Source organism: Lepus europaeus, chromosome 17 (assembly GCF_033115175.1).
Source record: "Lepus europaeus isolate LE1 chromosome 17, mLepTim1.pri, whole genome shotgun sequence".
Lineage (NCBI taxonomy): Eukaryota > Metazoa > Chordata > Mammalia > Lagomorpha > Leporidae > Lepus > Lepus europaeus.
The window spans coordinates 61,001,722-61,029,308 of NC_084843.1; the positions used below are offsets into that span (position 1 = coordinate 61,001,722).

Below are 27,587 nucleotides of genomic sequence, written 5' to 3' on the forward strand. Positions count from 1 at the left end.
CATGTGAGACCCAGAAGAAGCTCCTGGCTCTTGGCTTCAGATTGGCCTAGCTCCAGCCATTGCAGCCATTTGGGGAGTGAACCAGCGGATATAAGACCTCTTTGTCTCTCTGTATTTGCCTCTGTTAACTCTGCCTTTCGAATAAATAAGTCTTTAAAATCAACTCATATTCAGTCCAGAGTTCTCACAGTGTAGCCTATGGACCTCTGAAGGTCCCTAAAACTCTTTCAGGGGGGTCCATAAGGCAAAAACTATAATATATATCAGTAATATAATATTATTTGTTTTTTGTGCTTTTTTTAAATTTTGACAAGTAGAGTTATAGACAGAGAGAGACAGAGAGAAAAGTCTTCCTTCCATTGGTTCACCCCCCAAATGGCCGCCACTGCACCGATCCGAAGCCAGGAGCCAGATGCTTCCTCCTGGTCTCCCATGCGGGTGCAGGGCCCAAGCACTTGGGCCATCCTCCACTGCCTTCCCAGGCCACAGCAGAGAGCTGGACTGGAACAGGAGTAGCCAGGACCAGAACCCGGGTTACCAATGCCACAGGCGGAGGATTAGCCAAGTGAGCCACGGTGCCAGCCCCTTCTGTGCTTATTTTCATTTATTTGACAAGCAGAGAGACATACAAAACAAGGAGAGCCCTCATCTACTGGTTCACTCCCCAAGTGCCAGCAATGGCCAGGACTTGGCCAGGCTGATGCCAGTGCTGGGAACTCAATCCAGGCCTCCCATGTGGTTGGCAGGGACCCAATTACTAGAGTCATCACTGCTGCCTCCCAGTGTTTGCATCAGCAAGAAGCTGGAATCAGGAGTCAGAGTCTAGACTTGAACCCTGGTACTCTCAATATGGAATGCAGTTGTCTGTTAAAGTTAGGCCAAACATCTGCCCCTATTATATGCCTTTTTCACTGGCATGACAATTGTCTGATGGCACAAAGGCACTGGTGGGTAAAATTGCTGGCACTTTAGCGATAAATGGTACTAGTAGTAATATGTTCTTCATTATACATTCAAGAGGGTTTTTTTAAGGTAGTTTAGTTTCATTTATCCTTGGTGAAGCAATAAAAATGATAAATTTTAATAAATCTCAGCCCCTGTGCACACATCTTTTTAATATTCTGTGTGATGAAATTGGCAGCGTGTAGCACACTTGGCCTGTGTACCTCAACAGATGGCTGGCTGGAAGCAGAAACACTTGTTAGTGTCCTGCACTGTGTGCTCAACTAGTCTTAGTCCATGGTACACAACATTTTTACTTGAAAGAACAACTGACAGACAAATTATAGTTATTCAGACTTAGCTATCTGGCAGACATTTTTTCAAAAAAGAACTTCAAGGAAAACAATTCAGTATTTTTCGCCTAGAACAAAACATGAGCTTTCAAGTGAAAACTGGAATTGCGGAAAACGCATCTGCCACCATGAGCTTGACAGCTTCCCAATGCTTAAAGATTTTAATGAAACTGGTAGTGATAGTAACACATATTTTTACAGATTTATTTATTTGAAAAGCAGAGAGAGACAGATGGGCAAAGATCCCCCCATCTGCTAGTTTAACCCCAAAGGCCCCCAGCAGCCAGGGTTAGACCAGGCTGAAACCAAGACCCAAGAACTCAATCTGGGTCTGCCCTGTGGGTGGCAGAGACCCAGTCACCTCAGCCCTCACCTGCCTCCTCCCAGGGTCTGCATTAGCAGGAAGGTGAAATCAGAAGCAGAGCCAAGACTCGAACCCAGGCACTCCAATATGGTATGTGGGCATCCCACACAGCATCTTAACTGTCAGGCATAATGCTTGCCCCAATACATATTTTTAATACTGCATAATGAAAGTGTCAACATTTGGAAGATTTGTGTAACCCAGTTATCCAACATGTTCTAAATGACTACTGTTATAAAACTGGATATGTAAAAAAAATAGTCAAAATGCAACACAGAGCAGTGGATTTTCCGTTATGTAACAGAGTACAAAATGTTCGTTGATAGGGTCTCAGATTCCACAATGCAACAACCTATAAGAAACTCAGACTTCCCAATGTGTAAATGAGTAGGAAATAGACACAAATCTGAAAAGGTCATTAAACACACTCCTCACTTTTCCAATGGTGTATCTGTGTGAGGCTGAATTTTCTCATACACTTCAATCAAAACAACATATCACAAAAGGCTGAGTAATGCAGCACACAGGGGAGCCCAGCTATCTTCTACTAGATTTGCAAAAAGGTAAAACCATGCCTTCCCCCTCACTAAATGTTTTTGGTTTGGAAAATACAGTGATTTTTCATGAACAGTGTGGTATTTATATACATCAGAAATGAATGTATGCCTATTATCTCTGAATTTATAAATATTAAATGCCTCAGTTTTAATTCTAATAAGGTAAATATTGATAGACTTAACCCCCAAAACAAAAGTTCTTTAGGGTTCTCAATACCTTTTTTTTTTTTTTTTTTTTTTTTTGCCAGGCAGAGTTAGTGAGAGAAAGAGACAGAGAGAGAATTATAGACAGTGAGAGACAGAGAGAAAGGTCTTCCTTCCATTGGTTCACTCCATAATGGCCGCCACGGCCGGCGCTGCACCGATCCGAAGCCAGGAGCCAGGTACTTCCTCCCAGTCTCCCATGCAGGTGCAGGGACTCAAGCACTTGGGCCATCTTCCACTGCCCTCCTGGGCCACAGCAGAGAGCTGGACTGGAAGAGGAGCAACTAGGACTAGTACCCGGTGCCCCAAGCAGGACTAGAACCCGGGGTGCCAGCACCGCAGGTGGAGGATCAGCCAAGTGAGCCACGACGCCAGCCTAGGGTTCTCAATACTCTTAAGAATTTACTTATTTTTAATATTTTTACTTTTAAAAGGCAGAGAGACAGAGAGAGGCTTGCACTGTGGCACAAGTAAGTTAAACCTCCACTTGTAACACCAGCATCCCATATTAGAGCACTGGTCTGAGTTCCAGCTGCTATACTTCAGATCCAGCTCCCTGTTAATGCACCAGGGAAAGCAGTAGAAGATGGTCCAAGTGCTTGAACCCCTACCACCCATGTGAGAGACCCAAATGGAGTTCCGGGCACTAGGCTTCAGCCAGCCTCAGCTTGATTGTTGAAGCCATTTGGGGAGTAAATCAGTGGATAGATGATCCATCTCTATCTCTCTCTCTCTCTCTCTCTCCTCTCTCTCTGAAGCTCTGCCTTTCTACTTAATTAATTACATAGACAGAGACACACAGACAACGAAACATCTTTTGTCCACTGGTTCACTCCCCAAATGCCTGCAATACCCAGGAGTGGACCAGATGGAAGAAACTCAATCAGGTCTATGTTGATGCCAGTGACTCAACTACTTGAGGCATCATCTGTTCTCTGCCAGGGTGCACGTGAATATGAAGCTAGACTCTGAAGTGGTGCCAAGACTAGAACCCAGGCACTCCAATTCAGGATGTGGGCATCTCATGCAACATCTTAACAACTATGCCAAATACAACCCTCACTTTTTAAGAATTTTAAAGAAAAGCCACATTCAAATTGGGTTTTTCTGCTCATCAAAGTACTTTAAGAAAAGATTTATGAATTTGTTTATTTGAAAGGCAAAGTGACAGAGAGAGGGAGGGAGATAAAGAGAGAGAGAGAAAGAGAGATCTTCCACCTGCTGGTTAAATCCCCAAATGGCTGTACCAGCCAGGAGTGGGCCAGGCCAAAGCCAGAAGCCATCCTGGCTCCCACTTGGGCCATCTTATCCCTGCCTTCCCAGGTGCATTAGCAGGAAGCTGGATTGGAAGCAGAGCAGCCAGCACTCAAACCAGTACTCCAATATGCACTCCGATATGCGATGCCAGAGTTCCAAGCAGCAGCTTAACCTGCTGTGCCCAATGCCGCCCTCACCACAGTATCTGAGTCTACTAATAAATGGCATCAACACTAGAAATGACTGTGGGAGCCTAAGCCAAACTCAGACACAGGCTGAACTGCAGACTGAAAATGCCTAGAAGGCATCGAGGTATGGCAATACCAACGATCAAAAACAGTAAATAGTTTTTGATGTTTTGATGATGTTAATATGTACCAAGCACTGCTCTCTGCACTTCACGTGAATTAATTTAATCTTAATAATCTTCAGAAGTTGTTAAAGCTTTTACTGCCATTTTGTTTTAGGGTTCGCTACATCTGTGTTACATCACCTTAGAAACTCCCATGCAAAAATGTCATCCTTCCTGCCTCTTATTGGCCTGGAAAACACAAAGGAAGAACTGAGTTCCACAAAAACTCGACAGCTGCTGTCAATACCCACTATCCAAGGGATAGATGTTTGGCACAGCAGTTATGCCTGTGTCCCATAATGGGTACCTGATTTGAGTCCTGGCTCCTCTGCTTCTGATCCAGCCTTCTGGAAGGCAGCAGGTGATGGCTCAGGTGCGTGGGTCCCTGCCTCTCATGTGGGAGACCTGGATGGACTTCCAGACCCTTAGCTTTGGCCTGACCTAGCCCTGGCTGTTGCAGGCATTTGGGCAGTGAACCAACAGGTGGCAGTGCACTTTCTCTTTCTCTCTCTGCCTTTCAAATAAAGTGGAAATAAACTTCTAAAAATTTTAAAAAGAGGATCTACTATCCAAGTAATTCAATAGTTATCAAACTAAAAATGTGATACTTTTTCCCACAAAAAATTCCTCTGCATGATATTACTATCAAAAAGATAATGATAAAGCAAACAATTGACACTCTTTATAATATTAAGATCCCAAAGAAAAGGAATCAAAATGAACTGAGCTTTCCATGCTGATGGTGAACATTCCTAAAACCTGTCTGTAGGCAAGCACCAACCCCATAAAGTGACGCAGTGTAAGAGGAAGGACTCTCTGTATGCCCAGGGAAAGTGGCATTATGACAGGAGGCAGAATGGTGATGGTGGGCAGACTAAGCCGATTTTCCAGAAAAAGATTAAATGTAGAAAGATGATTGCACTCAGGTTTGAGTGTGTTGAGCCCAACTGCAGATCTAAGAGCACGCTGGCTGCCAAGTAAGCATTTCTAACTTGGAAGAGATAAGAAGAGAAAGGGCAAGTGACTCATTTTTAAGCTTCGTCTTGTGTTTTACTATGAAGACAATAAAATCTAAAGGTTACTGTTCACTTCCCCAGAAAAAGAATGAACTTCCAGGGATGTTTTCAGCCACCTCCCAATTGGAACAAAGAAGCATTCCAGAACCGTACCTGTTGGAGCCATCTTTCATATGGACTTTGGCGTAAAGAACGTCCACCATGCCAGGATCATCATTCATGTATTCTATCCCTGCCATCTCCACTTCCAGGGGTTTGCCCCCAGAAATGTCACTGCAAAGGAGAAAACAAGATTTTTATAGCTTCTTAAGCTAAGGGGGTTATTACATTTTGAATATGGTTAACATACAAAGTCAAATATTACATAATGAAATGGTTGTGGTTTTTTCTTACCACATTATCTGTCCTTCTAATTTCAAAATGAATAAAGGTTGGATGCACACAAACTGGCAAACACCAGAAGGTGTTTCCATCAACCCACTCTACTTACCCCAATACCCGTTCATGAGCTCTAATGAAAAGGCCAAGGGATGATGATTTTGATGGACAAAGACCCTTACTGTGCTGGCTCATCTCCCAGGGCCATTCTTCCTTCATCAATCTGACAAGTTGCAAACAGCATGTCACTTACACAACAACACTGCACTTGCATACTGATACCACATGCTTAACAGCAGTCTGGCAGTATTTATAAAAAGCCATCAAGAATGGAAACCCTTTGCCCAAGCAACTTCATTTCTGGAGCCCATCCTAAGGAAACAATTACAAATTGAACTACATAACCAACCATATCTGATGAAGCAAAGCTCTTCTTTACAAAAGAATTCCAACTAACAAATGCAGAAGGAATGACAAAATTACAATATCCCATTTTGCAGCTCCTGGTAAAATAGGTGATCTAGACATAGAACACCAGTGGTGGCCAAAACTTTTTTTGGGCAAAAGGCAGTGGACAACATAAAGAGACCACTATAAAGGGGTGGGGAGTTCTGTAAACAATGGAACATGATGGTCAAACCTGAACCCAATGATAAGCACACAAAAAAGAAACAACCAGATACTATGTGCCTCTTGACACAGTTCACTAATACAAACATAGCAATGAGAAATAATTTGTGCATAGGGTTTTGACTGAGACATTGTTTGGAGTAACACAAGACTAGCAACAAAATCCAATAACATGAGACTGCTTAGATAAATTACATTCTATGAGCAACAAATAAAACACACATGTGAGTATGGGAGCTTTTTAGGCACTGATTTGGGGCAATTACATATTCAAGTTTAAGATTTATTATTTGAGGGGCAGAGTTACAGAGAGGGAGAGAGAGTTATCTTCCATCCGCTACTTCATTCCCCAAATGGCCACAATGACCACGGCTGTGCCATGCTGAAGCCAGGAGCCCAGAGTATCGTTCCAGTCTCCCACAAGGGTGCAGGAACCCAAGCACTTGGACCATTCTCCTTTGCTTTCCCAGGTGAATTAGCAGGGAGTTAGATCAGAAGTGGAGCCGCTGGGACATGAACAGGTGCCCATATGGGCTGCTGGTGTTGCAAGTGACAGCTTTACCCACTATGCCACTACACCAGCCCCTATTTAAGTTTTTTAAAAGGGGCTGGTGCTGTGGCACTGTGGGTTAGCGCCCTGGCCTGAAGTGCCAGCATCCCATATGGGTGCCAGTTTGAGACCCAGCTGCTCTACTTCCAAGCCAGCTCTCTGCTATGGCCTGGGAAAGCAGTACAAGATGGCCCAAGTCCTTGGGCCTCTGCACCTGCGTGGGAGACCCGGAAGAAGCTCCTGGCTCCTGGCTTCAGTTCGGTGCAGCTCCAGCTGTTGTGGCCAATTGGGGAGTGAACCATCACATGGAAGACCTCTCTCTCTCTCTCTCTCTGCCTCTCCTCTCTCTCTGTGTACTCTTTCAAATAAATAAATAAATCCTTAAAAAAAAAAAAAAAGATATACAATGGAGGCTAGCATTATAGCACAGTGGGTTAAGTTGCTACTTGTGATGCTGGTATCTCATATCAGAATTCCAGTTCAAGTTCCCCGGCTGCTCTGTTTCCCATCCAGCTCCCTGCTAATATACCTGGAAAAGATGGCCCAAGTACTCCCACATATGTGGGAGACGTGGATGGAGTTCCAGGCTCCTGGCTTCAGCCTGGCCCAGCACCAGCAATTACAGCCATTTGGGGAGTGAACCAGCAGATTAAAGATCTCTTTCTCTGTAACTATGCCTTTCAAATAAATTAAGTTTAAAAAAAAAATAAAAGGTACATAAGATTGTGTATGCTATGCTGTACAAAAGATGACAGTAAGAATATAAATATACTGTAGACACATATTTGTCCATATACAAAATCTCAGGAAGGACACTGCTTGTCTCTAAAGAGAAAAGCAGCAGTCAGCAGGATAGCAGTGAGAAGGAAACTCTTCACTGCATATCCCTTGCTGCTTTAAAATTTTGAACCACGTAGGGGTTGGAGTTGCGGTGTAAGGGGTTGAGCCACCGCCTGCGACGCTGGCACTCCATATGGTCACCAGTTCGAATCCCAGCTGCTCCATCTCAAATCCATTTCCCTGATAATGTGCCTCAGAAAGCAGTGGAAGATGTCCCAAGGACTTGGGCCCCTGCACCCATCTGGGAGATCCAGATGAAGTTCCTAGTTCCTGGCTCCTTTCTTTAGTCTGGCCCAGCCCTGGCATTGTGACCATTTGGGGAGTGAACAAGCAGATGGACAATCTCTCCCTTTCTCTCTGTAACTCAGTCTTTCAAATAAATCTTTAAAAAAACGTTTTTTTACCATGTAGATATTTCATCAAAATGTTAAAATAAAAATATGCAAAAGAAGTCAAACACAAAAGTGAATTATTCTATTTATAGGATGTTAAAGAATAAGTAAAACTAGTTTATTGCAAAACAGTGTTTTTTCCTGGGAGAAGTGAATTTATTGGAAAATGGCATGGGGAAGATGGCAGTGTTCTACATCTCAATTTGGGTAGGGTATATGGTATACATACATTTGTCAAAATTTGTAAGCTACCCTTAAGATGTATGCATTTTACTACTAATTGTACATATAGGCACACAAAGGTTTATTCTTCAAGGTATTATGATATACTGCTTACATATATTTGTATGTATACAGTACATTTATCTATACACATATTTATATGCACTTATACATATACAATTATCCTTTTTTTTATTTGACAGGTAGAGTTATAGACAGTGAGAGAGAGAGAAAAAGGTCTTCCTTCCATTGGTCCACTCCTCAAATGGCCTCCACGGCCGGCACTGAGCTGATCCGAAGCCAGGAGCCAGGAGCCAGGTCCTTCCTCCTGGTCTCCCATGCAGCTGCAGGGGCCCAAGCACTTGGGCCATTCTCTACTGCCCTCCCAGGCCACAGCAGAGAGCTGGACTGGAAGAGGAACAACCGGGACTAGAACCCAGCGCCCATATGGGATGCCGGCCCTGCAGGTGGAGGATTAACTAAGTGAGCCACAGCGCCGGCTCCAATTATCCTTTTTTTCAATTGAAGAGAGTCAGAGACAGACAGAGATTTCCCATTTGCTGATTCACTCCCCAGGGGCCCATAATGGCCAGAGCTGGGCCAGACCAAAGCCAGGAGCCTGGAACTCAATCCAAGTCTCTCAGGTGAATGACTGGTATCCACCTACTTGAGCCATCACTACTGCCTACCAGGGTCTGCATCAGTAGTAAGCCAGAGCCAAGACAAAACTGGGCACTCCAATATAGCATGCAGGCGTTCTTACCACTCAGCCAAATGCATGCCCCAATAGTAACCATCTTTAAAGGGTAAGATTACAAGTGATACTTTATTTATAAGTTTTGACTCTTCTAAAATAACATGTATTAATTGTAGGTTAAGTAAAACCCTACCATCCTGTTTTCTTCCCAGACTTCTTACACGGACTTCTACTTCAACCATAAAAGGCCTTGTTGTGCTAAGCCAAAACTCTGCACGTGCCTTCTGCAAGCCCCTAGAGGCAAGACATTCTCTCCATCTTACCCCCCTATGTCTCCAGCACTTGGCACAATGCCTTATATTAAATGGGTGGTCTACTCTAAAGGGGAAGGTTGTTCTAGAGAATTGTGAAATCAATGTGATAACACACAGATTGTCACTGGGAAGAAAAATGTGATACGGAATCAAAGACAAAAGCATTTTAGGACTCATCAAAAGTGAATTCCTGGGGTCTGCATTGTAGTGCAGCAGGTTAAGCAGCCACCTGCAATGCCAGCATCCCATATGAGCGCCAATTCCAGTCCTGGCTGCTCCACTTCTGATCCAGCTCCCTGCTAATGCACCTGGGAAAGCAACAGAAGACATCCCAAGTGTTTGGGCCCCTGACACCCACATGGGAGACCCAGATGAAGTTCTTAGCTCCTAGCTTTCAGCCTGACCCAGCCCTGGCTGCAGCAACCATTTGGGGAGTGAAACAGCTAATGAAAGATCTCTCTCTCTCTCACTCACTCACTCGCTTGCTTTTTCTCTCTCTGCTGTGATTACCTTTCAAGTAAATAAGTAAATAAATCTAAAAATAAATAAATAAATGAAACAGGATGCCAAGCCTGCTTTGTAAGAACAAACAGAAACTCTTTCAACCCACTGCTAAGACTTCCAACAGAGAGATGAAAGGGCAGGAGAGGGGTCTACCTGATACTGCTCTTTGTCTTAGTGGCCAAAGTATTCCAGTTGCAACACAAGTGAGCATACCTGCCAACTGAATGACACCTGAGGCAGTAACTGGACACTCATTTGTTCACAGGTATGTTCTCTCCTGTTCTTCTCTCCCTTCTTCTCCCTCTTAAACTTCTTATTTGGTGTAACCTTGGATCTACTGGGAACGCTCCGGCAGTGAGGTGACACTGGAGCTACACCAGTGGGGTATATTTGTCAGACTATACACTCGGAGCCACTGTGCTATCTGTGTCCTGCATCTCACAAAGAAAAGTCACAAGGGACACATTTAGAGCTTCAGAATTTACTCAACACTGAATAATTCATTCAAACTCTATTGAGCTACATAACCTTTAGCCAAAGAATTGAAATGAAAATCCTGTTTCTGATCAGATAGTATTCTCTAAATCCAAGAACAAACTTCCAAACTACCCATTTCTTTATAACATCTATATAGCACCACAGTTTTAATCAAATAAAGCCACATTCATTTTAAGACTTGAATTTTAAAAGGCATCAAATTAAGCTACAGCACATTACATACAGGTCTACTCATTTTCCTTGTTTTTCTTTTCTGATTTTAATTCTGGATCTTTAGTCCATAAAAGGTTCAGGTTAGGGGCAGGCATTTAGTGCAGCAATTAAGACAAAGCAGGTGTGGCACAGTGGGTTAAGCTACCACTCCCATCCAACACTGGAGTGCTGGTTTGAATTCTGGTTACTCCACTTTTGATCCAGCTCCCTGCTAATGTCCCTGGGAAAGCAGTGGAAGATGATTAAAATGCTTGGGACCCTGCCTCCATATGGCTTTAGCAAATGTTGTAGTCATTTGGGGAGTGAACTAGCTGATGGGAGAGGTCTCTCTCTCTCTCTCCTGTCATTCTGCCTTTCAAATAAATAAATCTTTAAAAAATAAAATAAAAAATTTTAAAAAGACACCCTTTAGGTCTCCTGCATCCCATATCAGAAGGCCTGGGTTCTAGTCTTGGTTCTGCTTTGGATTCCAGCTTCTTGCCAATGCACACCCTGGCAAGCAGCAGATGAGAGTTCAAATCCTTGGGTCTCTGCAATCCAAGTGGGAGACCCTGACTTGAGACCCTGACTCCTGGCTTCACCCTGGCCCTGGCAGGTATCCTGCAGATATTTGGGGAGTGAACCAGTAGACAGACAATCTCTATCTCTCTCTCTGCCCTTCAAATAAATAAAAATAAGCTTCTTTGAAAAAACATAATTACTTACCAATGCAATTAAAATTTTTAAAGGTTCATATTAGAAATGCCATTTTTCATTGCCATTCTTTCTAAGTATAAGAAATGCAAAGGCTGAGATCAAAGAGCAAGAAGGAATAAAAAAAAAGTTAGATGATAAAATTTATGCACCTGGGCTTCAACAAAGGTACTTTCCTTCCACTTTGGAGAAGTCGCTTCCTTTAGGGAAACAAGGCACCTCTAACCTATGCAAACAACCAACACTGAGCCTCATCCTCCCTCTCAGCAGCACATTAATTCTGCACGACACACTCTTCAGATGGTGCATATGGTGGGGGGGAGGTTGGATAAGAGGGCAGGGGAGGCTCACTTCATTTTATTCGCTGGTTTCAAATCTTTCCAGCTTTCTGAAAAGAGCATCTTCAAACAAATTTTTGCACGCACTGCAGATTTTTGGCAGGGTAACTTTGTCCTATTTCAAAAGCTTTGCTGAATTTGAAAAACTACAATTACTGTTTTCATCCTGTCATGTCAAAAATTCTTGGGGACTATTAAAACCGCTCTTTATTCCCTAAGCACACCAACTCTGACATGCTTAAAGGGTTCAGCTTTGGCATTTAGTCACAAAAGGCACTAAGTGACAAAGGGGGGAACACAGTTAAATCTTCACATAGCTTAGAATAAAGCTTGGGTGATTAAAAACCTAAGGCCTGATTTCATAAGGTAAAAAGAATAAATGCTTCTCCAAACAAATATTTTATCTACCTTTACATTTATTCTTAGCAGTGGTATACCCATGACAGCCAAGGACATGCAGTTCCTTTCCAGCTAGTTTGGCAAATGTAAACCAGAAATAAGTTAAAAGATCAGAACTGATCCTCAAACCAGGTAAAATTGCCCTGCTTTGTAATATTTATTTTATACAGGGGAAATGGCAAATATCTAATGACAAACACCAAATTATTCCAAATTCTAGGTTTAGACTGAGAGAAAACAGCAATGAACAAAGAATAAAACAAATGTTCTTTGCTCTCAGTCAGGACAGCTCGGTTGCAATCCCAATCAGCCCATGATTTTACTCAAGAAAAGCATCTTATCTTCAAAACAATGGAAAAGGCTACATTGGCCTACCTGTAAGTCATTGTATTATACGGTTTTGTGTACAACACACCTAGGGGAAACTTTTCCGCAGTTCTACCTCGCTCCACCCGATGAACCCACTTCTACAAGGCAGTGTTAGAACGGCATAGGACATGTTTGTAATATTAGAATGAGTCAGCTCTCAAATTTCTCTTCTCCATCAATCTTAAGTTTGTGGAGTAAAGGAAGAGAGCGAAAGAGATGGTTCTTTGAAATAAAGCTGTTACATCAGATGTATGTGTAAATCAAAATTTTACAATAAACAGGAATAACAACTCTGCCCTCAGAACAGCAGGGTTTTCTCTGAGTTAAAACAGACTGCTTGGAAGGTTTCCGATCTTCTTATTGATGCAAATAAAACTATTTAAAAACAGAAAAAGAAGTTCAGTGTTTCTGAAACATATGAAGATTGTCCTAGAAAGTCACGTTGTGATGCATATGTTACTGTGGTGGGCAGCATAATGTCCCCACCCCAGAAATGCCCACATCATGCTTTCTGGAATTTGTAAACATGCTGCCTTACATGGCAAAGAGACTTTTGCAAATGCAATTATGGTTAAGGAACTTGATATGGGGCTATCAGCCCGGAGTACCTTGGTGGGCTCAATCAAATCCAATGAATCCAGTGCCAGCACTGCAGTGTAGCAAGTAAAGCCACCGCCTGCAGTGCTGACATCCCATATGGACACCGGTTCAAGTCCCAGCTGCTCCGCTCCAGATCCAGCTCTCTAATATGGCCTGGGAAAGCACAGAGGATGGCCCAGGTCCTTGGGTCCCTGCCCCTATGTGGGAGACCTGAAAGAAGCTCCTGGTTCCTGCCTTCAGATAAATGCAACTCCAGCCATTTCTGCCAACTGGGGAGTGAACCAGCAGATGGAAGACCTCTCTCTCTCTCTTGCCTCTCCTTCTCTGTGTAACTCTTCAGATAAATAAATAAATCTTTTAAAAAAAATCCTGGCCGGCGCCGCAGCTCACTAGGCTAATCCTCCACCTGCGGCGCCGGCACCCTAGGGTTCTAGTCCCGGATGGGGCGCCGGTTCTGTCCCTGTTGCTCCTCTTCCTGTCCAGCTTTCTGCTGTGGCCCAGGCAGGCAGTGGAGGATGGCCCAAGTGCTTGGGCCCTGCACCCGCATGGGAGACCAGGAGGAAGTATCTGGCTCCTGGCTTCGGACCAGTGCAGTGCAATGGTGGTAGCAGCCATTAAGGGAGTGAACCAACGGCAGGAAGACCTTTCTCTCTGTCTCTCTCTCACTAATCTACCTGTCCAAAAAAAAAAAAAAAGAAAAAGAAAAAATCCAATGAATTCTTAAAGGCAGACAACTGTGCCTGCTATGGCCACAGAGATTATGACAACAGAGGGGCAAGGGGGTAATGTGGCTGAAGTTGAAGATGGAGGAAGAGTGCCAATAGTGGACAGCCTCTACAAACTGGGCTTCAAAGGAATGAAAATGGGTTTTACCCTAGAGCCTCCAGAGAGCCAAGGAAACCTGTATCAGTCATCTGACACCCAAGATGGGGCAGGCATTTGGTCAGTGGGTAAACTGCCACTGGGGAGGCCCAATCCTGTATCAGAATGCCCAAGCTGACGGCCTGGCTCCACTCGACATTCCAGCTTCCTGCTAATATGCACCCTGGCACTTGAAGTCACTGCCACCGATGTTGCAGACCTGGATGGAGTTTCCAGCTTCTGGCATTTGCCTGTGCCAGCTTTGGCTGTTGTGCACTTCTGGGGAATGAACCAGCAGATAGGAGATAATGATTTTTCTCTCCATAAGAATCTGTAAATCGGCCGGAGCTGCAGCTCTCTAGGCTAATCCTCCGCCTTGCGGCGCCGGCACACCAGGTTCTAGTCCCGGTCGGGGCACCGATCCTGTCCCGGTTGCCCCTCTTCCAGGCCAGCTCTCTGCTGTGGCCAGGGAGTGCAGTGGAGGATGGCCCAAGTCCTTGGGCCCTGCACCCCATGGGAGACCAGGAGAAGCACCTGGCTCCTGCCATCGGATCAGCGCAGCGTGCCGGCCGCAGCGCGCTACCGCGGCGGCCATTGGAGGGTGAACCAACGGCAAAAGGAAGACCTTTCTCTCTGTCTCTCTCTCACTGCCCACTCTGCCTGTCAAAAAAAAAAAAAAGAATCTGTAAATCAATGCTTCCAATGCATTTTAAGCATTTCAGACAGTGGTTCAAGGTTTAGTGTTACAAACAGGTGAGTCAAGAAATCCCTTTCCTATGTCATCCAGCTCCCCAGTGCAAACATAGGTCCATGATATCCAACTGCAGCCAGCCCAGCTTGAACACCTTCCCCACTCCTGAGCATCACTCACTTAATAAACTCCTCTTTGCACTGCTGCAGCATTTCACACGTCTGCTGGATCTCTTCCTCACTCAGCAGTACCAACATCCCAATAGTTAGGTGAAGCTTTTTGGGATTCTGGAAAATGGTGCCATCAACTCCATGATCCTGTTACCAAACAGAGAAAAACAAATAACTCAGCCCATACAAAAGTTACCATCAGGAACAAAACTGAGACCCCAGAAAGAAACCCATACATTTATGGCCAATTGATTACTTTTTTAAAAAAAAGATTAATTTTTATTTATTTTGAAAGAGTGACAGAGACAGGGAGGGACAGAGATTGATCTTCCATCCACTGGTTCACTTCCCAGATGGCCAGAACAGCCAGGGCTGAACCAGGCCAAAGCCAGGAGCCAGGACCTTCATCCAGGTCTCCTGCATGGATGCAGGGGCCCAAGCACTTGGACCATCTTCCACTGCTTCTTCCAGGCCATTATCAGGGAGCTAGATGGGAAATGAAGCAGCCAGGACTTGAACCAGTCCCCATATGGGAAGCCAGAATCACAGGCAGTGGCTTTACTCACTATACCATAATGCTGGACTCCAGGCCAATTGATTTTCAACAAGGTGTCAAGACCATTATACAAAGACTAATATTTTCCAAAAATCATGCCAGGACAACTAAATAAACATAAAGAATGAAGCTGGACCACTATCTCATACTATATACAAAAGTCAATTCAAAATGGATTAGTGATCTAAACATAAAAGTTAAAACTGGGCAGGTATTTGGCCCAGCAATTAAGATGCTATATGCTCCCAATTCTAGCTTCCTGCTAACACACACCCAGGGAGGCAGCACATAATGGCTCAAGTAGTTGGGTCCCCACCACTAATACAAGAGACTAGGACTGAGGGCTATTCTTGGCCTGGCCCAGCCCAGGCTGTTGTAGGCACAGGGGAGTGAACGAGCAAGTGGAAGATCTGTCTCTTTCTATGCCTTTCAAATAAATATTTAAAAAAAAAAAAAAAGATTTATTTATTTGAAAGACAGAGTTACAGAGAGAGGTAGACCAGAGAGAGCGAAAGGTCTTCCATCCACTGGTTCACTCGCCAGAGATGAGCTGATCCAAATCCAGGAGCCAGGAGCTTATTCTGGGTCTCCCACTCGGGTGCAGAGATCCAAGCACTTGGGCTATCTTCTACCACTTTCCCAGGCCATAGCAGAGAGTTGGATCGGAAGTGGAACAGCTGGGACTTGAACCGGCATCCATAAGGGATGCTGGCACTGCAGGCAGCTGCTTTACCCATTATGCCACAGTGCCAGACCTTCAAATAAACTTTTAAAAAAGCTAAAATCACAAAACTCTTAGAAAAAACAAGGAATTAAATGTTTATGATCTTGGATTTGGCAATGAATTCATTCATAAATGTAACGGCAAAACCATGGCAACAAAAGAGAAAACAGATAAATGTGACTTCATCAAAATTGAAACTTTTGTGCACTGAAGAATACTATCAAAGTGAAAAGACAACTTACAGAATGGGAGAAACACTTGTAAATAATTTATCTGCAACATCTGGTATCGAGAATATATTTTTAAAAACTTTTTACAACTCAGCAACAAAAAAATCTAATTTTTAAAATGGAGGGCCAGCACTGTGGCACAGCAAGTTAAGTCATCACTAATGATGCCAGCATCCCATATCCAAGTACCAGTTTGAGGTCTAGATGCTCCACTTCTGATCTAGTCTCCTGCTAACATGCCTGAGAAGACAACAGAACATGGCCCAAGTAATCAGGTCCTCACTACACACATGGGAGCCCAGGATGGAAGTCCTGGCTCCTGGCATCAGCCTGGAACAGAGTGGCTACTGTGCCCATTTGGGAAATAAATCAGTGAATTGAAGATCTCTCTCTCTCTCTCTGTCTCTCTCTCTCTCTCTCTCTCTCATTTTGTCTTTCAAATAAATAAATAATGAGAAAAGGACTTAAATAGACATTCCTCCAAACAAGAAATATAAATGGCTCACATGAACATGAAGAAGCTCAACATCATCAGTCACTTTGGGAAATGCAAATCAAAACCTCAAGGAAGTACCATTTCATTAGTCTGACTAATCAAAATCATGGCAAATAAGTGCTGGTGAGGATATGCAGAAATTAGAACCCTCATGCAATGCTGGTAGCTATGTAAAATGATCCAGCCACTGTGAAAAATGTTTTGGCAATCCCTCAACAAGTGAAATAAAAAAATTACCTTATGACCTGGCAATTCTATTCCTGGGTTTATGCTCAAAAGAATTGAAAAGGGGACTTAAGCAAATACACATACACATATTTCAAAAAGCACTATTCACAATCACCAAAAAAAGAAAATAACCCAAATATCCATCAACAAAAAAAATGATGTTGAAGTATTTATACACACACACACACACACACAAATACACATACAGAATATTATGCAGCCATAAAAAGGAGTAAAGCACTAGTATCTGTTACAACACGCGTGTTCTTTAAAAAATTATGCTAAGACCCATATCGGGGTGCAGCAGGTAAGCTGCAGCTTAGGACAGCCAGTTCAATTCTTGGCTGCTCCACTTCTGATTCAACTCCCTGCTAATGCACCTGGCAAGGGAGCACATGATGCTCCAAGTACTTGGGTCCTCTCCACCATGACTGTTGCAATCATCTGGGGAATCAACCAATGGATAGATCTCTGTCTCTCCCTCTCTCTCTGTAGCTCTGTTTTTTTTAATTAAATAAGTAAATCTCTAAAAAACAAAAAAAAAAAAAAATTAAGCTCAGTGAAGTAAGTCCAACACAGAATGTTACACTTGTTTGATTCTATTAACAGGAAACATCTGCATCAGGTATCCACAGGTGGTCAACAGGGGCTAGGAGGAGAGCTGACTAGGGAATAATGGTTTGGTTTTTTTTTTTTCCCTTTTTTAAAGGTTCATTTATTTATTTGAAAGTCAGAGTTACACAGAGAGAGCAGCAGAGAGAGAGAGAGAAATCTTCCATCTGCTGGTTCACTTTCCAATTGGCTGCAACAGCCAGCACTGCACCAATCCGAAGCCAAGAGCCAGGAGCTTCTTCTGGGTCTCCCACGCAGGCGTAAGGGTCCAAGGACTTGGGCCATCTTCTACTGCTTTTCCAGGCCACAGCAGAGAGCTGGATCGAAAGGGGAGCAATAGGGACTCGAACCGGTGCCCATATAGGATGCCAGCACTGCAGGTGGTGGTTTTACCTGCTATGCCACAGCACCAGCCCAGGGAACAACTGTTTAATCAATCTGTGATTTCCTTTTGGGGTGATAAAAATGTATGGGATGATAATAGAACTGATAGTTGTACAACTTTATGAAGGTACTAAATACCATCAAACTGTTCTCTTTAAAATGTTTAAAAGATTTCTTTACTTGAAAGGCCGATTTACAGAGAGAGACGGAGGGAGGCAGAGAGGGAGAGAGGGAGGGAGGAAGACACAGAGAGAAAAGAGGTATCTTCCATCCACTGGTTCACAGGAGTGGATAGTCACAATGGCTAGAGCTAGCCAGACCAAAGCCAGAAAGTTTTATCCAGGTCTCTCACGTGGGTACAGGGGCCCAAGCACTTGGGCCATCCTCCGCTTTCTAAGATGCATTAGCATCTTTCCCAGGTATATTAGCAGAGAGCTGGATCGGAAGTAGAGTAGCCAGGATGCAAAGCTGTGCTCTCATGGGATGCCAGTACTGCAGGCAGCAGCTGTATCCACTGTGCCAGAACAGTGGCCTTTAAAATGGTCTTTATGTTATATCAATTTCACTTTGATGAAAAAAAAATTTTTAAGATTTATTTACTTGAAAGTCAGAGATACAAGGGAAAGGGGGGTGGGGCTTAGAGAGAGAGAGATATCTTCCATCTGCTGGTTCACTCCCCCAGATGGCTGCAAAAGTCAGGGTCAGACCAGGCCAAAGCCAGGAGCCAGGAGCTTCATCTGGGTTTCACATGTTGGTGGTAGTGTTTGGCCATCTTCCACAGTTTCTCCTAGGCCACCAGCAGGGAGCTGTATCAGAATGGAGCAGCCAGGACATGAATTGGCACCCACATTGGATGCCAACAACACAAGTGGAAGTTTTACTCACTATATGACAACGCCAGCCCCCAGCCCCAATTTTTTTTTTTCTTACAGGAAGGAAATACTGGTCTGACACAATAGAACAGCTCAGAAAAATAGAATGCCATGAAACGTAGGTTCTGGGAAAGATGTGGGATAAACAGGCAGAAAGTTAGTTTGGGATCACCGAGCTGGAAGTCACAAGGTCCCCATGTGTAACTCTATCCTCCTACTTTTCAATCAAAATGCCCCCTTTCCCAGGATACACCTGTTTCATCTGGGACCTGGAGGAAAGACACCATGAAATATGGATACTGAGCTCCCCATGGAATTTACAGAGGTACCCTAAAATTTCCACGTGGCTTCACACCTCTCCTGGCACACCCCCACCCTCACCTCATAAAAGAGGCCAACAGCTGCGGAGAGTCCTCCTCAGAAGCTGGAGGGATTGCGGGGTGACCTCCCTGCCACCCCTTCCCCATTTCCTCTCCTGTCAGGCTAATCTTCCCACCCACTGCCCACGAATGACAGCTATCTCTTTGGGCAACCTATGCTCACATGTGTGTTTGCTTTTTCACCTTCTGAATAAAATTTACCTGCATATGTCAGCACCAAGAATGCTTAGCTTTGTGCATGACAAGAGCATGTACTTAAAGGTAAGCACACCCTCTCACCCACTTCAGTAGTGTTAGGGTCCTGTGGGTATGTAGGAAATGCTGAGTCACAGGGTAATTCTATGTTTAACTTTTCAAAGAACACCAAAGAAAGGTCCACATTGGTGGAAGAATTGTACATTCCTACTAGTAATATGAGGGGTCTCCATAAAGTTTGTGGGAAATGCATATGCTGAATAAACTACATAGTTTCAAAATTTTTTTGCAACAAAAAAAAATCTTTTTTAATTCCATTTTCCTTGAACTTTTTGAAGTACTTCCATACATTAAGATTCCTGTTTCTTCATAGCTTTGATCACAGTTATTTCCTTTTTAAAAATTGTCAACATTGGGGGGCCAGGGCTGTGGCCAGTAAAGCTGTGGCCAGTAAAGTTGTAGCCAGTAAAGCTTCCGCCTGTGATGCTAGTAATCCATATGAGCACTGGTTCAAGTCCCAGCTACTCCACTTCTGATCCAGCTCCCTGCAGATGCACTTGAGACAGTAAAAGATGGTCCAAGTACCTGGGTCCCTGCACCCATGAAGAATACACAGAAGTTGTTCCTGGCTCCTGGCTTGGGACCAGCCTAGCTTTGGCCATTGCAATCATTTGGGGAGTGAGCCAGCAGACAGAAGATTTCTTCTGTTTCTCCTTCTCTTACACGCAGTAACTTGCAAATAAATCAATGAATCTTTAAAAACAAACAAACAAAAAGTTATCATCTTGGTCATCTGGAGTATCAGCCAATGGCTTCAGATTACACTTCTCTAACGACCAACGATGATGAACAACTTTGCAGGTGCTTGCTGGGTATCTGCGCATCCTTGTCAGAGCGATGTCTACTCAAACGTTTTACTCACCTTTTAGCTGTCTTTGTACTGCTCAGTTCTAGGAATTCCTTATATATTCTTTATACTACACCCATATCAGATCATGAAGCCCTTTTTTTTTAATTTTTTAACAGGCAGAGTGGATGGTGAGAGAGAGAGAGTCAGAGACAAAGGTCTTCCTTTGCCGTTGGTTCACCCTCCAATGGCCGCCGTGGCTGGCGCGCTGCAGCTGGTGTGCTGCAGCCGGCGCACCGCGCTGATCCGATGGCAGGAGCCAGGTGCTTATCCTGGTCTCCCGTGGGGTGCAGGGCACAAGCACTTGGGCCATCCTCCACTGCACTCCCTGGCCACAGCAAAGAGCGGGCCTGGAAGAGGGGCAACCGGGACAGAATCCGGCGCCCCGACCGGGACTAGAACCCTGTGTGCCGGCGCCGCAAGGTGCAGGATTAGCCTACTGAGCCGCGGCACCGGCCCATGAATCCCTTTTTAAGGTAACATAAGTCACAAAATTTCATTATTCTCATTCTGAAAATGGAAAAAAAAAATGCTGAGACTCTTCTCCCTCCAACACAAGCAAAGCAGGTACACTGGCTCTGAATTGTATATTCTTATCCCACCATCAGAACTCTGGCTTAATAAAACACTCCAAGGGCAGAAAAACGTATTCATCAAATGTGGACAGCCTGCATCCTGTTCTTGGTTTGCTTAAGGCTTCTTGCCTCATTTTTGCCTTGGCAACAGCAGCTAATAGATTATTCCCTTTGTAAGTGTTAATGGAGCTTGAACTATTTTTACATCTGATAGAGAGTTCTGTGATTCCACACATCAACCCAAATTGCCTCATTTATTGAAAGTGATTTAAAGGAATAATCAGCTTTAACTGTGTCAAGGAAGCCTAAGTGCAAGGATTATCACCCAGCTGCTCCAACCTAAGGCACAACGTGTCAATTCAGAAAAGGCACACAGCGTTAAAAAGACCCTCAAGCAGTTCCAACACGCACAGCCCCACCCCAGATCACAGCTGGGAACTGTCCCCCAGCAATCACCCAGTATCTGTCGGGTCCTTTCCCTGCTCCAGGCATTTTCTGTGCAGTATGCAGACAACCTTCCTAACAGGGAGGATCATTTTACAGGTGGGGAAACCGAGGCACTGAGAAATTAAGCCTGCTTCCGAAGGTGACATTCTAAGAGATAAACATAAGCAGTCAGACTCCAAAGCCTGCCATTTTGATCAATATTAATTCCTTCCTACTAAACGTTACTCAAAGGAGGCTAAACAATTCCAAGAGGCAAGCCCTAACGCATCTGAGCAAATCTCACACAAAAATCTGTCGGGGCCAGCACTGCAGCATAGTGGGTAAGTGCCAGCATCCCATATGGGCACCTGATTTAGTCCCAGCTGCGCCACTTCCAATCCAGCTCTCTGCTGATGTGTCTGGGAAAGCAGCGGAAGATGGCCCAAGTGCTTGGGCCCCTGCACCCACATGGGAGACCCAGAAGAAGCTCCTGGCTGCTGGCTTCAAAGCAGCTCAGCTCTAGCCATTACAGCCATTTGGGGAGTGAACCAGTGGATGGAAGCTTGCTTTCTCTCTCTCTCTCTCTCTCTCTCTCCCTCTCTCTATCTGCCTCTGCCTCTCTATAACTCTACTTTTCAAATAAATAAATAATTTTTTTTAAAAAACTGTCATTAAATTACTTGGAATAAAGCAAAATTCTATATAAAAAAAAAAGCTTTCAATATCTGCCTTTCCTAATATATGATACCCAAAACATGACCCATAAAAGTAAAAGAAAATGGATAAACCAAACTTGATAAAAATTTATAACTTGTGCTTCCAAAGATACCATTAAGGATGACTGCGTTCCATACTGGAGTGCCTGGGTTATAATAAGTCCCACCTCCACTTCCGATCCAGCTTCCTGCTAATGCAGATCACAGGAGGCAGCAGTGATGGCTCAAGTAATTGGGCCCCTGTCCCTCAGCTTGGAGACCTAGATGGAGTTGCCAGTTCCTGGCCCAGTAAGCCACTGTGGGCATTTGGTAGTGAAACACAGTATAGGAGCTCTGTCTGTCTCTCAAATTAACAACAACAACAAAAAAGATACTATTAAGAAAATGAAAAGCCAAACCAAAGAGAAAAATATTGGGGAGAAAAATATCTGCAAACTGTGTATCTAATAAACAAATTAAAATCTTAAAAGTCAATGACAAAAAGCATATACAATCCTATTTTAATTATTAGTTTGAGAAGCACAGAGAAAGACAGATGTAGACAGAGAGCTTCCATGGGTGGCAGGAAGCCAAATACTTGAACCATGATCTGCTACCTTCCCAGGCACATCATCAGGGAGCTAGATCCAGTGGAGTAGCCAGGACTCAAAACCTACACTATGATATGGGCTGGCATTGCAAGTGGCAACATAATCCATTATGCTAGAATGCCAGCCACAACCAACCTTTAAAAAAAACACTCAGGGGGATGTTTGACACAGCTGTTAAAACACTATTTGGGATGCCCACATCCCTTTTTTAGAATGCTTGCATTCAATACCCAACTCCAATTCCTGGCTCCAGCTCCCTGCTAAGGCAGACCACGGGAGGCAGCAGTGATAGCTGAAGTAGTTGGGGTCCTTGCCACCCATGTGGGAGACCCAGACTGAGTTCCTGGCTTTGGTCTGGCCTACCTCAGCCACTGTGGGCTTTTGAGGAGAAACCAGCAGATATGAAAAGTTCTCCCTCTCTATCAAATAAATAATTTTTAAAGCAATATAATTTGTAAACTATGGAAAAATAGAAATTTATGATTCTGTGTATCAATACTTGATGGATAAGAACAAAGTGTTTCCTTTTTAAAAATTCTTATTTATTTTCATTTGATTTGAAAGGCAGAGAGACAGAGAGAGATACAGAAAGATCCTCCATCCTTTGGTTCACTCCCAAATGCCCACAACAACCAGATCTGGGTCAAGCCCAAGTCAGAACTCCGTTTGGGTCTCCCATGTGGGTTGCAGGGACCCAACAACTTCAGCCATCACCTGCTGCCTCCCAGGGTGTGTGTTGCAGAAAGCTACACTGGAAGCAGAGGGGCTGGGACTGAACCAGGCACTCTGATATGAGATGCCAGGCACTGCAATATGGGATGTGGGCATCCCAAACAGCGACTTAACAGCTGCTCCAAATGCACACCTGGGAAGGTTGTTTCTCACTGCAGAATACCAAATGTCAACTGATGAATACAGAGAAATACTGGAGTTGGAAAATCACAAATTTGAAAGCATGATAGTCTTAAAATGTCCTCCCACAGGCTATTTATGGGTTGAAAGGAAAACTACAGCAACTACACAGTGAATAAATTAAATAACACTTTGACCAAGTGGTATCAAGATTAACATCACCAAGGAGAGGCACAGACAATCTTTAAGGAGTAACATTGTCACGTACACACTGTGTTCCACTCAAGAAGACATAACCTAACTGTATTCACGAGGAAGTGGCAGACAGGCTCAGAAACGTTAGAATGCCAAGGAAGACAAAGAAAGGCTGTGCCAGTGTTTCAGATTCAAGGACACAACAACTGAATGTAACACTTAATCTTAGACTGGATCCTATACAGGAGCAGGAAACTCTACAAAGGACACTGTTAGACAAATTAGGCAAAATTAGAATGTGGATGGCAAATTCCATAAAATGATCAATGTTAAATTTGTCACAACTGTGAACTATGGTTATTATGTCTAAAAAAAAAAAGATTCCTATTCTTGGGGAGTATATAATGAAGTATTTAGGAGAAAAGGGCCATGACAGCAACTCACTGTAAAGCAGCTCAGAAAGACAGAAAATACAGAGAGAAGATAAGCAAGAGTGCAATATTAACAGGTGAACGGATTCTCGGTCTTACAGTTTTTCTGTGAGTTAAAGTTATTTCCTCTATAAGTTTCCTAACGCTGCTGTAACAACTTAGCACAAACTAAGTGACTCAAAACAACACAAATTTACTAGCTGAGTGCATTCTGGAGGCCAGAAATCCACGAGTCAAGGCTGTGATTCTTGTGCAGGTTCAAGGATGGGATCGCTTCCTTGACTTTCCCAGCTTCCAAAAGCTGCCTGTCTGCTTCGGCTCAGGGCCACATCACTCCAACCTCTGCTTTAAAGCTCACATCTCTTTCTGTGACTCTCACCAATGCCGAATCATCTCCCCAGCTCAAGATCTTTAACTTTATCACAAATCAAAGTCTCCAAAAATTTAAGGTAATACAGTCACAGGTTTGGGGATTACAATGTGAACAAATCTTTGGAGGGACATTATTTAACCTGTCACATCCATAAATAGTCTGTTAGGGCATCTTTGGGGATATATATTTGGGTCTTAACACTGAGAGCTAAGGATGGCCTTACTGGGGCAGAGAGGACACAGGTTGGCCCTCAGAGGAAGAAAGAAGCAGAGGGACAAAGTCTGGAGTACAGGTGAGGTTTTCACTCCCAGCAGCCTGGTGGGAACAAACCACTCACATGTTCTGAGCGGCCCTCTGATGTGTGTTATATTTAAGAATGAAAATGGTTTTAAAAAGAGAAAAAGACTTCAAGCACAAATCTAAGAGAAAGTTTTCATAGATGCTAAGGGTTTTTAAAGGCAAAATGTTACTACTTCATCTTTTTTTAAGTATTTATTTATATTCATCTACTTGAAAGGCAGAACAACAAACACAGAGAAAGAGAAAAGTCTTCCATCCAGAGGTTTACTCCCCAAAATGCCCACAACAGCTGGGCAAGGCCTAAGCCAGGAGCCCAGAACTTCATCTGGGTCTTCTACATGGGGTGCAGGAGTCCAAGTATTTGAGCCATCAACTGCTGCTTCCAAGGATGCTAGCAAGATCTTGGATGGGAAGCAGAGGAGCCAGGACTCAAAGTAGCACTCTGACATGGGTCAAGCATCCCAAGCAGCAGTTTAACCGGTTGTGCCACAGGCCTGTCCCTATTTCCCCAGCTGGAGGGAGGGAGAAAGAAATGCCTTGTCACCAGCATGCCAAATCAAGACCTCACTGGCAGAACCAGACATAATTCTAAACACCTGAGACAGTATGCAGGCACCTTCCTAGATAAACTCAAAATAATCAACCAGCAAACTCAGGGGGGAAATGGACCTAATGTTTTTTTTTTTTTTTTAGTCAGAGTTACACAGAGAGAGAGAGAGAGAGAAGTCTTCCATCTGATGGTTCACTCCCCAATTGGCCGCAACAGCTGGAGCTGCACCAATCCAAAGCCAGGAACCCGGAGCTTCTTCCAGGTCTCCCACGGGGATGCAGGGGCCTAAGGACTTGGGCCATCTTCTACTGCTTTCCCAGGCCATAGCAGAGAGCTGGATCGGAAGTGGAGCAGACGGGTCTTGAACCAGCGCCCATATGGGATGCAGGTGCTTTCAGGCCAGGGCATTAACCCGCGGTGCTACAGCGCCAGCCTCAGACCCAATGTCTTAAAATTCCTAGTTTATTATGTCACTGTCATATTCATTGCCTTTCCAACTCTATTCTCCTTGTTTTCCAGCCTTTTTATTTATAATCTGCCCTAAACCCCAAGTAGAAAAAGGAAGCTCCACAACTCTTCTCCCTTCTCCCCTTGGGAGCTTTTAGCCAACTGGACTTCACTTGCCAAGGAAACACTGAGTTACAGGGAAACAAAACACACAGAACACAACAGAATGGGATAAGGAAGAGATGGCTATCTGAAGGTCATGTGATCAGGAGTCTTTTGGTGAATTTTGAGTCCCAAGAGTTCAAGCATCCTTCAATGGTATTGGAGATCATGTAATGTACAATAGTTTACCCTACTGGACAGTCTCTTAAAAATGGAGAAACACCCTCCATGGTAACTTTTCTGTTACTGGTTATCTAAGTTGAATGTGGAACCAAACAATCTTGAAGGCAATGGCATAAATCTCCAGAGCCACTGGTTTTCTTTGCTCGGAATATATCATATTCCTGCCGCAAGCCTGTTCATTGAAATGAATAAAGACCAACATCAAACTCTTTACTCCAGGGGTTTAATTATTCTGGGCCCTGCTCCAAGTTTGCCATTACTTGGAGCTGGAACTGTTTTACTCCATTAGGTTGGCCACCCAGGCTGGCGCCTGCAAATCCTAATGGTACTGACCTTCTACCCAGCAGGCAGAAGCAAAAGGTGGTACAGGAATTTCCCAAGCAGTTTCATTCAAATGAAAATAAATGTCTTTCTCTGTGACTAAGTTCCAGCATTTCTGAGCCTGTTTCCTTGTTTGTTAACAAATAACATCTCATCCAAGGACAGATGGGAAGCATACAAAAGCTACCACCACAGAACACCACAGAAAACAGGTGCAGGCCTCCATCCCAATTCACAAAATTCAAGGTCATGTCATGATTTCACAATCTCAAGTGCACAACCTTAACTCTCAAACTGTAGTTGGCGATTTATCACCAGCAATCACCACATCATCACAGGCCCTCCACTGACAGCATTTTTCAAGCCTGCACCCCAGTCTCTACTGGTGCAAGAACTGCTGGCAATGCCATCAGTATAAACAATTAACAAAAAATAGCAAAATCTGAAGAGGTCAAGCTAAAAGAAAATGCCAGTAAATAGTGATTCAGATTAGCCCACCACTGAGCACTTGCTCCACTTCCTTAAAGCTCACCCATCTTTCCAGACGGGACAGACGCACGCAAGTGCAGCTGCCAGAGCTGTCAGCAAATGAAGGGAAGCCTCTCTTCAGACATAGACTCACAAGGTCACACTCCATCCCAAGTTAAGAGAAGAACCCCTAACAATCCAATCCAAAAGTGTAGCACCCAGACGTAAATAATTTATCACACTCTGCCCTGATGGTAGATGCTGACAAGCAAAAAATAATCCTCCAATTATATTCACATGTATCATCTTTTGGGAACCCCAAGAATAACAAGGCTTGTGCCTTAGGTACAAAAAGCCTTTAAACCTGGAGTAGAGCCCCAGGTTTAATTCCAAGGGTGGGCATTGTGGTGCAACAGGGTCAGTTGCCACTTGGTACACTCACAGCCCAGACTGGATACTCTGCTTCCAATCCAGCTCCCTACTAATGCACCTCGGAAACAGTGGAAGGAAGATAGCCCAAGTACTTTGGTCCCTGTCACCTATGTGGGAGACCTGGATGGAATTTTTGGCTGCTGGCTTCTGCCTGGCCCAGCCCTGGCTGTCGCAGTCATTTGGGGAGTAAACCAAAAGATGGAAAATTTCTCTTTCTGCCTCTCTTTGTCACTCAGGCTAATAAATAAATAAATAAAACCTTTAAAAAACTATTCCAACTCTGTTACCAACCAGCTATAATCTGGCAAGTCACTTGATTTGTCTAGGCCTCATTTTCTTCTCAGTAAAATAAGGGGTACAGCATGGTTCACCTTGGATTCAAGGGTCTGGTAAATACTGACATGCTCCCACAAAACCTATAAATAAGTACCTGGTAACAAAAGAAGTATCTGTGACAGCTCCACAAAGCTGCTTCCTGTTATTCTATGCAACGAAGAGAGGAAATAAGTATGGGAGACTTCCCGATGCTCACTGTATTTTCTTTTATGGCCAAATCCTGAAAATCACCTCTGGGCAGG

At 43.9% G+C, this 27,587-nt stretch overlaps 1 protein-coding gene across 4 annotated transcripts in view; it reads right to left on the minus strand.

Moving 5' to 3' along the window:
• Positions 1-27,587, minus strand: part of ASCC1 (activating signal cointegrator 1 complex subunit 1) — a 103,803-nt gene that overhangs the window by 45,803 nt on the left and 30,413 nt on the right. For all 4 annotated transcript variants that reach the window (XM_062215348.1, XM_062215350.1, XM_062215349.1 and 1 more), the window contains exons 6-7: positions 14,415-14,551; positions 5,199-5,318 (exon numbers count right to left, since the gene is read on the minus strand). In XM_062215348.1, coding sequence (XP_062071332.1) covers positions 5,199-5,318; positions 14,415-14,551 — 257 coding nt within the window. The remainder of the gene's footprint in view (positions 1-5,198; positions 5,319-14,414; positions 14,552-27,587) is intronic.